Below are 12,020 nucleotides of genomic sequence, written 5' to 3' on the forward strand. Positions count from 1 at the left end.
CACTTGGCACTAACAGATGGATGAATGTTTAATCAATGAGTGTACTTACTCCATCCACAGTTGGATATATAGTTTGAGCAGCCACAATTCTTCAGAGATGGAAACTGTCTTAACAACAACAGTTAGCACCTTGGATGTTCCCATAATGAAAACAAGACACAGCTTGAAACCTCTTCCAAAGAGGCTTCAAAGAGACTCTCGCAGGATTTCTTTTGACAATTTGGACTGAAAATAATTTATTTTACTCTTGCAGTCAACTGAAACAAGTGCTGAATAAATCCTGAGAGTTTAGGGGATATGTTGAATATTTAAATAGTAAATCAGGGAGCAGAAGGTTAAATCTAATGTTTATGTATATCATGTATATTATATACATTAACATTAATATAAAAAGTATAATGTTTGAACTTTTTGATGTATTGTTAAGTTGTTCACCGTGTATGACAAGTCCCTCAGGACCAATCAGTCATTGTGGGAATAGTCCAGGGACTTGAGTCATTCTACAAATAACAATGGCAAAGCAGGAAGCCACAGAGCGGTGACTCAAGGTTTTATCTTTTCTTTCACCGCCCTCTAGTGGCATCTGAACGAATTAAAGAGCAAAGTACACAAAGCTCAGCCTGGGAAAAAAATCCCCTGGTAAGAATAATAACACAGGAAGTTGAATGGGTTTGTCTTCAAAATAAGAGCACAATTTATAGGGCATGCAGGCGAGGCATATCATTTACAAAATAAACACTGAATGTTATATGTGTTCACATTAATAGCCAATGTTTAAAGTTGTGCTACATTTTTATTTTGCTTTGAAAACCATCAAGTCAAGGAAAACTCTTTAGGTTTGTTTATGACAATAAGAGAAAGATTGTAATGACATAAATAAATGAAAGCTCACTATAAGTAAATATACTAATACGTCATTACAAGTTCTGCTTTAACTCATTTCATCTTAAGCTTGCATACAATCAGGTTGTACATGTCATTTCAAAAGACGAGAAGTGTTGTACAATTAAATCATTTTATCTGCTATTCAAGTTAGCGGAGGGCTAAACCAGAAGTTAGTGGCTCAACCAGTGAAAGCCTCTGACTCGCTTCATTTGAGGAAATGCAGTCTTTGGCACCTCCAGTGTTGCTTGGCAAAAGGTTGCCACTTGACCATAACCAGATGTAAGCAGCTGGGTGTACTTGCTCTTTGGGCCCCACAATGCATATTTATATGGGTAATTTCCAGTGATGCGGTGAGGTTCATGGCTGGTCAGATTATATGAATAGAGAATATATAGAGAGAATATATGAACCCAACACAGTAGATTATTCACCATTTGATCGGCAGCAGTTAACGGGTTATGTTTCATATCTCATATCAGCATTTTTTACACATACAAACTGTGGCCCACGTAACGCAAATTTCATTTAAAAAAACACTATTATAGTTGTTATATTTACTTTATTATTATTATATAACGTTATATTATGGTCTTAACCTTACTTATAAATGGTCCATGCGCCGATCCTTCTTTGGAGGTGCTTTGGACAAAAATGTCCGTTACTTTTCTGTAGAAGTCCTTCTTGTCTTCTTTCAGTTTTCAAAGTCTCTCTGTCTCAATGGAGATCACTGCCCCCAGGGCCACCCCTGGCCAAATTAGGGCCCTAAGCAGAATTTTATTATTATTATTATATGAGCCCCCCCACCACCAAATATAGGATTATCTTAATTTATCTTATCTTATCTAATCTTATATGACTGTCATGAATTAAATTTATCAAGAGATGGCAACATTTTACCGTCCAGTGGCCCTCACTTGGAGAGACTAGTTCTTCAGCACATCAAGGACTATCTCCCCCCAGACTTCGACCCTCACCAGTTCGCATTTTGTGCAAACAGATCCACAGAGGACGCCATTGTCGCTCTTTGTGGATTACAGTTCAGCCTTTAACACAATAATCCCGGACAGACTCATCACAAAACAGGTGACACTCGGCCTCCCTCCTCTCACATGTGCCTGGGTAACTAGTTTGTAGTTCAAATCATTTGATTAATATAACCATTGAATTTATTTTTTCTATGATGACAGGCGAGGCTCTGCCTTTCCCGCCTCTCCTGGTAATTTCATAGTTGGAAATCAAATGTTGTTTTTTTTTGGCTTCATGAGCCACTGAGTAGCTTCTGTAAGAATGAACAACAACCATCAACATTGAATTCTCTTTACATTCATGGATGCAACCAACGACAGTATATCGAATAGACAGAGCATGAGTTACACCACGCATAGGTTGGCAGCCACCACATTAGCTGTACCGCTTCATCCACCACCTGGCTGATCTAAATATCTCCAAAGATACTGATGATCGGAGGACCTAGGGCGGGCCAAATGACACCTGGGTGGTCAAACAAGCCACAACAGCACTTACATGTCAATCAAAGCTGCTGCACTGTTAATTATTCATAACTTTAAGCCTTAATATCATCTGAACGGGTGAGAGAAAATTCACCCTCAGTACAGTTGTCATGAACAGGGAAATTAGAGACCAAAACAGTTTTTTGTACCAGGCTGTATACATGTATATTCCTGTAGTGAAGTTTGACATTTTAACATGGGCGCTCATGGAGACTGACTCACATCTGGAGTCAGCAGCAAGTGGCCGCTCGAGGAATTACAGTTTTTAGCACTTGGGCATTGGCTTGAGGTTGCCACCTGGATGCAACGTAGTGATGTGTCGGTCGCGAAAGATCTGGTTCTAAGAGCCGGCTCTTTGAAGTGAACGGCGGGAGCCGGCTCCTTGTTGGGAGCCGATTTATGGAGCCGTTTTTTTTTTTCCTTCGGTGCCTCACTGTCTCCTCTCCCTGACACTCTCCCTTGTGCCATACCTGTTCTCACACATCTTGACCAATCACGTTTGGCTTTCAATTAAAAAAGTGAAGGAAAAAAACCTAGCGGGAAAAAACTTTTTTTTCTCCACTTTTTTTTGTGTGAAAGCTGCACGTAATTGGTGAAAATGTATAGCAGCATCCACGGCACGGGTGACAGACACACACACACACAGCGGTCACGGAGGACAAACACGACAGGAGGGAGACGAGAGACATTATTTATTACATTATTGCATTATTTTGGGTGATCAATTAATTAAATAGTTAGTAAGTTTTATTTATATAGCACATTTTTACACAGCATGCACTGACCAAAGTGTTTAACAGTTATTATATAGATATATATATTAATAATATATATATATATATATATATATAATATATAGATATATATATATATAAATATAATAACTATTTAAGAATATAAATAATAATAACAACAATAATAACAGCAATAATAATAATAATAATAATAATAATAATAATAAAATAACATAAATAATAATAATAATAATAATAATAATTAAAACATTTATTGAAATTATGAAATGTGAGGAGCCGTTTTGGAGCCGATAGAGCCGGCTCCCTATAGTAAGCAGAGCCAAAAGAACCGGCTCTCCAAAAAGAGCCGAAATTCCCATCACTAATGCAACTAATGCCTGTTCAGCACTTTTATTTTGAAGGTGGCACAGGAAGCAGGGGCGTCTTTTCATGTAGTTTGATGTCAGAGTACGCTCCAGTGATGTCATCAGAAGAATGCGACTCTGACTGCGATCATTTCGTTCTTGCTTCTCGGACATTGAAACACATTTAGTCTCAAGCTTTGCGTCGGTAAGTCACTGAACAGTCGGTGTCACGTCTGTTCTTTATTTTCTCTTCATGTTTGAGTTCAGTGTCAGTCGGTGTAATTAAGTGTGAATGTAGGTCGACTAACCTTTATTTACTGTTAATTAGGATGTTGTTAGTATAAACAACATGCGTCAATCTCTGTGTTTCTGAACTAGTGTGATTATCATAATAATGTTCATAAGAGTCAACTCGTTATGTGAGCTTTAACAGAAGGAGCATTTTAATTAAAAAAAAGTTGATTATAGAATGATGAAAACGTGAGGAAATGTCATTGTTTTAAAACAAATAAAAGAGATTATTCTTCCCAGAATCTACTTTGAGCGTGAGCATGTGTGAATGTTTTTTTTATTGAGTATAATGAAGACTATTTTCTGTTTTTACACAGTAGCAATGCAATCTACAGAGGATTACACAGGACCTGGTGTCTTATGAGTACGGGAGGATGAACTGTTTGCCTCTTGTTCTTTATCTAATGTCACTGCTTCATCCTGGTGAGCAAGTTCACGTGGTTGATATTATGTGTACAGTAGTGAACTTTATTGAATACCTCAGATACCATTCTCCTCAACACACCCAGATACTATTATATAATAGCTGACGGATCGTAAAGTGTCCTGTCAGGTGTGTCCTTGTACCTTGTGGTTTCTTCATAGCTCTGTTTGAGTCACGTGTTTGTTGACTTCTTTAGTGCTCAGCTCCCTCCCTGCTCCAGTCAATTTGTCCGTCAGCTCTGTCAACTTCCACCATGTCCTGCATTGGGATCCGGGGCCCGGTACCCCACCAGGAACACAGTACCAGATCTTCAGGTAATTTCCCTCACTACTAACATGTTGGCTGCTTTCATTTCTTACCACACTGGTGCCATTTCCTCTTTGGGGTAGCAGAAAATAGCTGAAAGGATACAGCAAAGCATAAATGACATCAAAGCATCATGCTTTATAGCGCATCACACTTCTCTAGAAAACTGTCAAAGGTTTGCCAGGTTCTCAAAATGTTATCAAGCGCATTTCCTCTCTATGATATTAAACTTTAAGTATATGGACAGTTACTTCCACCAAAGAGGTTTTGTTGTCCATCCTGTATGTTTGCTTGTTAGTTGACAGGGTATCTTCCATCGAGCTGCATCAGAAAAATTGTCGGAGTTCGGCTAAGAAAGAATGAATTTGTCTTCATTTTCCATCCTACTTTCACCAGATTGAATCGATAAAAACATTTCGTTATTGCCTTTATGTTTCTTAATTCATTAAAAAGGGAACATACACTGTACTGTTACTTTTTTTTTTTTGTTTTTTTTAGCAGTATTGTTGCTCTCTCAGATTCAGTGAGTTACTTAGTCGATTGTTAACCTTGCGCACAGTGATTGGCAGCAATTTCCACTCGAGAGTGACTTCTTTGCAACTTTACATAAAATCTTAAAGGGATGGAAAGTTTGATCATCTATATTTCCATGATAATTGAGCCAACCTCACACGTTGATGAAGACCGCATTCAAATGAATAAGTTGTCAGAACCCAAGTTGTTGTAATAAGTCATATTTTGGGGAGAGATAACAGGAAATGAAAGGAAAGTGAGATGAGGAACAACATGTGACAAAGGCCCCCAGCTGGACGTGAACCAGGGATGTTGTGGTTCATGGTTAGTTCTTAAAACCCCTAAATTACGCCCCAGCCTGCCTGCATGTTCGAAGCTTAACATTTAATGTGGTTATGTTGTAAAAGCTAAATGTGTTTGATAATTCTTGGAGGGGTTCTGCAGTCTTTCAGATAATAAAGGTGCAAAGATGATATCTTCACACACTTATTTGATTATTCCTCATGTATTCTTTCATATTCCTGAATATATTTGATATACATCTGTGTGAACTGGTTGTGTTAAATCAGTCTTCTCTGCAAACCAAGATCAACCGCGACCTTTAATTTGGTCACATTCTGAGTCATTACATCTGTCTGTGGCTTACTTGAGCGTCTTCTTTCATGGAATAACTGACAGCGGGGTATTTTTTTCTCTCCTTAACTTCTGCTTTCTTTGACCGTGGCTGCATTCGCAGCAGGGTTTGTTTCCAGCCATTTCGGACATCTCGGTGTGCATGCGATGCAGCTGTGACCACAGGGAGGCCAGATTCGATTCTATCGCTCTCATGTAAACTAACAAATGGGATTTGATTGTTCCTTTGTGTGTTTTTCAGTTTCATGTGATCTGCTCTTTTGTTTTGACACTCGTTGTGAAGGTTCACATTAGCACATGAGACTTTTTTCATTGCTACTTTGATCCGATATGTTTAGACTATTTTAGTATAGTTGGTTAACTATTATAATAGCAGTTCATACATGATTATCAGCTCATATATAATCATTAGGGTTGTCAACAAGTTTACCAAATGCAAATCTTACCATATCTTTATCTGCTGACAGCTTTATGATTCACGTGTCTTCCCTATGTTAAATCATGGTCCGGGATTTGGGGTTTCAAAGAAAGTAACCACACACTGTTATTTAGGCTGTTTAGGGTGATATAGTTCAGATTTCTGGATCAATAAGATGAAAATGTGATATTGTTTGATCAATAAGAAGTAGTAAATCCCATAGCTCACCATGGCCTACAGAGGATCATGCTGTTTTTAGAGAAAACAGACTTAGAGTATAGGCTACTGCCCAAATGGATAGTAACAAAATCTTGATTCGATACAGTCTGAGAGGATTAATTAAGCAGTTTTTCATTAAAGGGGGAGCTTTACTGTCATTATTGGCATGATAGGGATGTGGTCAGGACTGAGGTGCTTACACTGAGATTTGTAAGCATCACTGAAGTGCCAAGAAATAAATATAAAGAAACATTTATTCATTTAACTATTTAGTTTGACCTTTAACAGGGGTCAGTGAAGGCCCATTTAACTGAAATGTGATGCTGAACAAGTGGTGAGCATGAGCATGAAGTGAAAGGTTTGAACTCTGTTTCTCTCTAAGCAGGCAGAAAAGGAAAAATAAATACAAACTGCTAACCAACTCAACCACGACATCAGTGAAGCTGAAGCTTAAAAACCCAAGAGAGCTGTATGACCTGACTGTCGAGGCTTCCTACAACCACACCCGGTCTCCAATGAGCCACAGATATAGCTTCACTCCTTACGAACAAAGTATGTCAGTGTACGTCTTCTGACTTGCATGCTTTTTGCCTTGGAGTTAATAACATATTATGTTTTATTACAGAACGGTAGGACTGAATCTTAGTCAATGAAGTAATAAATAATAAAAGTGTAGGTTAGTTATTTTCTAAGAGCACAATATTTGTTGCATGCTGAGAATGATATTAAAAAATTACTTGACTTTGTGACTTAAAGCATTATGTACTTTTCACCGGTGATCGTACCCAGAGCACAAAGTTACCAAGTGCGAGAACTGACATGAAACAATGAAAGTAACACCTCATCAAAATTATAGTGCAGCTGTTTTATTTTAAGGTGCTTTGAATTTCCAATAAAGCAAAAAACTACTTCAATTTAATGAGATTGTGTTTTTTCTTTTTGTGCTAAGCCATAATAGGTCCACCAACACTCTCACTGGCTGGATGTGGCAACTGCATCCAAATCAACATTTCACTGCCAGAACCTGACAGGAGCTCAGAAATCGATGATATCCATAATTTCTACGGTGTCAACTACAGAGTCGTGTGGAAGAAATTTAACGGAGAACCGGTGAGAAAACCACAAATTTACTGGCTGATTATGATCTGTGATTAATTGTGCTTTGCCTGCTCAGACAGGCCAAAATGTCTTCCATTAAAGGGTCCATTAACTGTATTGCTTCTCTCTCTAACCTTTTGGATTCATCACAACACAGTGATCAATTCCAAGAGTTGAAATAGTGGCATCAGCTCTCTGTATGTTACTCGGTGATCCAGTCACATAGTTTTCCATGCAGACCTTAAGGGACTAATTATTATTTCAGCTATTAGCAGGTGATATCTTTAAAGGTATTTTCTGTGTGTTGTACAGGTTATTGTTGGCAACCTGACTAGCTTAGTTTCTTGAAGACGTTTTCACCTCTTCAGTTGAAGATGAAGTGTGCTGGGTCCAGTGGAACTAATCAAGTTATTTCTCTATATTTGACCTGCAGGAGGGAGCATACCTCACTGAAGACAAGAGGTTTACTCTTCCCAGCTTACAGAATGGCACAGAGTACTGCATACAGGTTAACACAATCACTCGTCAGAACAAAAACACTGAGCCGTCTGCCTGGGTGTGCACCTACACGAGCACTGCAGAACCAAACAGAGGTGAGCTGACCTTTTGGAGCTGATGTTTATGCTTATTAGGATGTTGAGCTGAAATCAGAAGATTACGGGCTTGATTTCAAATATGAATACAGCAGCTTAAATATGTTGCATGAGCGATGGCAATCCAATAGTCACTGTGTTTCATGTTGCGTAATATGGTGTAGTTTAATTTGGCAGGACAGTGAGCCATACAATAGCCATCTGGAAGTCAGTTCCACCCTAATGTAGGTAAAAATCTGTAATATTCCTATAGTTTATTAGACAGTTGGCTCCAGGATACTATCTAGCTTGCAGTTTGCAAATCACCCCATCAACCAATGCCTCAGAGCAATCATTGCCAGTCCCATGACACACAGCCAAGCCACTGCTTAGCTTTAGTTACAGTTAGCTGTAACTGCCTTGCATCACTCTTGGTAACCGGCACGTGCAGGGGGCTATGGGTAGGGGATAGGAGTGGGTATTTTCTAGGTTACATCACGACCCGTTCACAAATTGGCTGTAAAAAGTGCTACAATTTATATGTAAATGCTTCAGAGTCTCACCGTAACTTCAGTTTAACAAAATAAATAAATAAAGCTTGCATTATGTCACATCAGGTGATACTCTGGCCAGACTTGTTAAAAGACTCCCATAAGATGTTCAACTCACAGTTTACCAGTTCATGAAAATAAAGGCCTATATCTATAACTTTTTATTACATGGTCCAGAGAAATAGGCAGAGCAAGACACTAGCACGTTCAGACATAAAGTATTTATCACTGTGTGTTTCTTCAGTCCCTGTTATTCTAGGTACAGTTGTTGCTCTTCTGATTCTCGCTTTCGGTGGCCTGATGACCTTCGTGCTTTGCCTCCACTACACTGGATTCATCTGTAAACTGAAGGCAACTCTTCCCAGAGCGCTTGTACGAAACTTCTTTATTTCTCTGTGTGTCTGTCTGTGTTTTTACATTCTGTTATTTTGTATAGATTTCGGGAATGATGTAACACATTTCTCAGTTTTAGAGATGCTGGTACTGTAGCTAGAATTTGTTACCTATAGACAGAGCAGACTAGTTTTTTTTGGTTGTTTTTTTTTTTGTTTAGTTTTTTTTTTGTAAAAAAATCTATCTATCTCATTTCCACCTCGTTGTCACTCTAGGCGGCTCTGAGCCAAGGCTACACCCTGACACCAGAGAGGACAATCCCTGACCAGATCTCCATTAGCCCTGAGATGGAGAAACCGAGGAGGCACAACAATCCTACAATGCAACACAGGGCAGTTAACTCTGAGGACGAGGACGAAGAGGATGAAGAGGAAGGGATGAACATATACATGGAAAGAGATGCAGAGCTTTCATGTAGTGAGAGTTCCTGCCAGAACTCTGGTAATGTGACGGGTAACAGAACGCTAGCTGCGTCAGGGGACTCTGGGACAGTCGAGGTGGAAGAACCAGAGTTTGAGGTTTTAGATGAGGAGCTCGGTCAAGACGAGGGTAAAGCTGATGTAGCAGAGCTTTCTTTCATCTCTGGTGGGGGTCAAACTGGAGTCCAGGGACATGTCACAGGTGTGGGTGAGGAGGAGGAAGAGGAGGAGGTGTTTGACAGCTCAGGCAATGTTGATCTGTTTTCAGTCAAACTGGCATCACTGCCTGTATGTGAGGAGGAGGAGGCGCAGAAGACAAGAGACTCTCTCACAGACTTATTAAAGCTGTCCGATCTGGAGCCTTTGCTGCTCACAGTCTCACAACCTGAGTCAGATGATCAGACAGCTGCGGCACTGATGCTGCCTACACAAGAAGACTGCGCTGGCAGACGTGCAGACACTTTGTCGGTCTACCTCAAAACCTGTGATGATGAGACACAGCATGAAAAGACACAAGAGGAGGAGGAGGAGGACGAGGAAGAGGAGGAGGAGGAGGAGGAGGAGGAAGAATTCTCCGGATATATGAAGCACACATGATATTTTGCTGTCAAGTGTGTATCATTAATTAATTTCTTCCCAGCAGGTGCATTCCTTTTTATTAAAAGAAAAGACCAACTCAGATATTTACATGTAGTTAGGCGGGTTGATTTAATCTATTTTCCTGTTCTAAAGGAAACACAAGGACCCAACATGGCAATACATTTCACCTGCAATTCCAACACCTTTGTAGCCAGCGTATCATTTTCGAGTGACCAAACATTCCAGTTCGGAGCCAGATAAATTAAGAAAAGCTAAATGTTTTATCAGAAACAACTTATTTTTGATACACATTTTTAAGTAAACTGAAATTTTTTTTCAAATGCGTAAAAATATATGCTGAGATTCCTCAATATTAATCTGAGGTAGTTTTTTACTTAAATGTACGTCCTTCTTGAGCCCTAATTTCTTGTGACTCTTGACTCTTCTTGTTGTTTTGTTTACTTCTTTGTTGTCCTGGCTCACAGCACGCTATATTTGCACGTCTGTATATCTAATGCAAATTAAAACTGGTGCTCACACACCACATTTGTGTTATATCAGAGCTGTTTGAGTTAGCCTGTTTCTGACATTGTTTGATTGATTGATTGATTGATTGATTGATTGATTGATTGATTGTTCATGTTAACATCCAAGTCATAACTGAGACTTTTGAAAGAAATTTTAGGATGGCCTATTGGCAGAAATTGAAGATAATATGCAGAACTAGGTCTTCAGCCCATAATAGATAAAGGGCTCTACAGACCATGTTTTGCCACTGTGTTGCCAAAGTAGTAGAAGACATAGACATAGAAGAAGAAGAATTGTTTACTCTTACATCACTAATATTAAGTTTGCATGCAGAACAGCTAGCTGAAGTCAACAAATACACCAAAACAATGCAGAACAAGTTACAATGACATTTGCTATGGCCTATAGCTTTACAGAATATAAAAATACAATCTCTAAATATATGTATCGAAAGGACCCTCAATAGCCTCCCCGAGCGACTCTTACAGTTGTGAAGATGACCTTTTTTGGTACGTGAAGGCCACTGTAGATTCCCCTAAACACTTGGAAAGGGAGCGGTAAGCAGGCAATGATTAAGTTGACTACAATCTGAAATCCCACCTCTAGATGCCAATTAATCTGTACCTTTAATTATGTGGAACAAAGAAGCCAAACCAATAAAGATACCTCATGTTAAGTCTTAAGTTGCTGTTCGGCGTAATGACACCCAAATTTAACAGATCTAATTATTTTTTTAACAGCAGATATTTTGACTTGTGAGAGTAGGAAAAGCACTGGTGTCATTACAGTGGCTCTTCTTCTGTCAGTGTGACAGTGAGGCAGCATGCACAAAACAAGAACCTGGAAATTGAAGCAGCTAAATAGAATTCAGTCAACGGTTTTATTAATTACAACTATGCACTTTTGTTAAATCCCTCATTAAAACTCAACTTTGCAATCATACAAGTATCTTATTGAATCCTATAAATGGGAATATTTTATTTTCCATTTCCATCACAACATTCCTTAAAGTGTAATGTGGATGTACACCAGTGGTTCTCTCTCTTTCTTTTCTTTTTTTTTGTCTCGCACCCTTTCAGAAGGTGAAAAAAGTTCATACCTCCCCTCTCCACACAGATTATCATTATCACGATGGTGTCATTTTCACTTTGTTATAGTGACAGTGCATGCTGCCTGCCCCCCAAAACGTTGTATAAGTTCACATTAATAAAGATAAAATATTCATTTTAATGCATTGATTCAACATCCCATGTGTATGTAAGCGGTGTGAACAGAAATGTGACAAGAAGCAGAAGTCCTGGTTGAGTGACCGCTTCACTGGGTCATGTTCAGAGTGACTCATTGAGGTCCTCGTTTGAGGCAATAATTCCTGCTCATTCATTGGTTATTGGTATAGAACTAGACACATGAGCCCAGATGTCTCAATTTATAATGGAAAATTGGAAACAAGGCTGAACAGCGACGCCATATCCAAATTCTACAATACGTCCATGATCAGGCAGCATGAGCAGAACTTTTATGGAAGCTGCTCAGTGGTGCGTGAAGCCAAACAAGTTGGTTTAGCCCTCGAGTTACTCTGAG

At 39.1% G+C, this 12,020-nt stretch overlaps 1 protein-coding gene across 6 annotated transcripts; it reads left to right on the forward strand.

The window, feature by feature from the left end:
* Positions 1 to 3,595: 3,595 nt before the first annotated feature.
* LOC104932497 (interferon alpha/beta receptor 1a) lies at positions 3,596 to 10,473 on the forward strand. Of its 6 annotated transcripts, none has more exons than XM_027290751.1 (9): positions 3,596 to 3,700; positions 4,104 to 4,209; positions 4,407 to 4,524; positions 6,682 to 6,851; positions 7,249 to 7,409; positions 7,831 to 7,990; positions 8,765 to 8,892; positions 9,129 to 9,563; positions 9,630 to 10,473. In XM_027290751.1, exons 2-9 carry the CDS (start codon positions 4,161 to 4,163, stop codon positions 9,927 to 9,929), a joined length of 1,521 nt encoding a protein of 506 aa, XP_027146552.1. In that variant the 5' UTR covers positions 3,596 to 3,700; positions 4,104 to 4,160; the 3' UTR covers positions 9,930 to 10,473. The 6 variants fall into 6 exon arrangements, with proteins under 6 accessions (XP_027146552.1, XP_027146553.1, XP_010746030.3 ...); XM_027290752.1 differs by having other exon boundaries at positions 9,633 to 10,473; XM_010747728.3 differs by having other exon boundaries at positions 9,129 to 10,473.
* The last annotated feature ends 1,547 nt before the right edge of the window (positions 10,474 to 12,020 follow it).

Source organism: Larimichthys crocea, chromosome XVIII (genome assembly GCF_000972845.2).
Source record: "Larimichthys crocea isolate SSNF chromosome XVIII, L_crocea_2.0, whole genome shotgun sequence".
Lineage (NCBI taxonomy): Eukaryota > Metazoa > Chordata > Actinopteri > Sciaenidae > Larimichthys > Larimichthys crocea.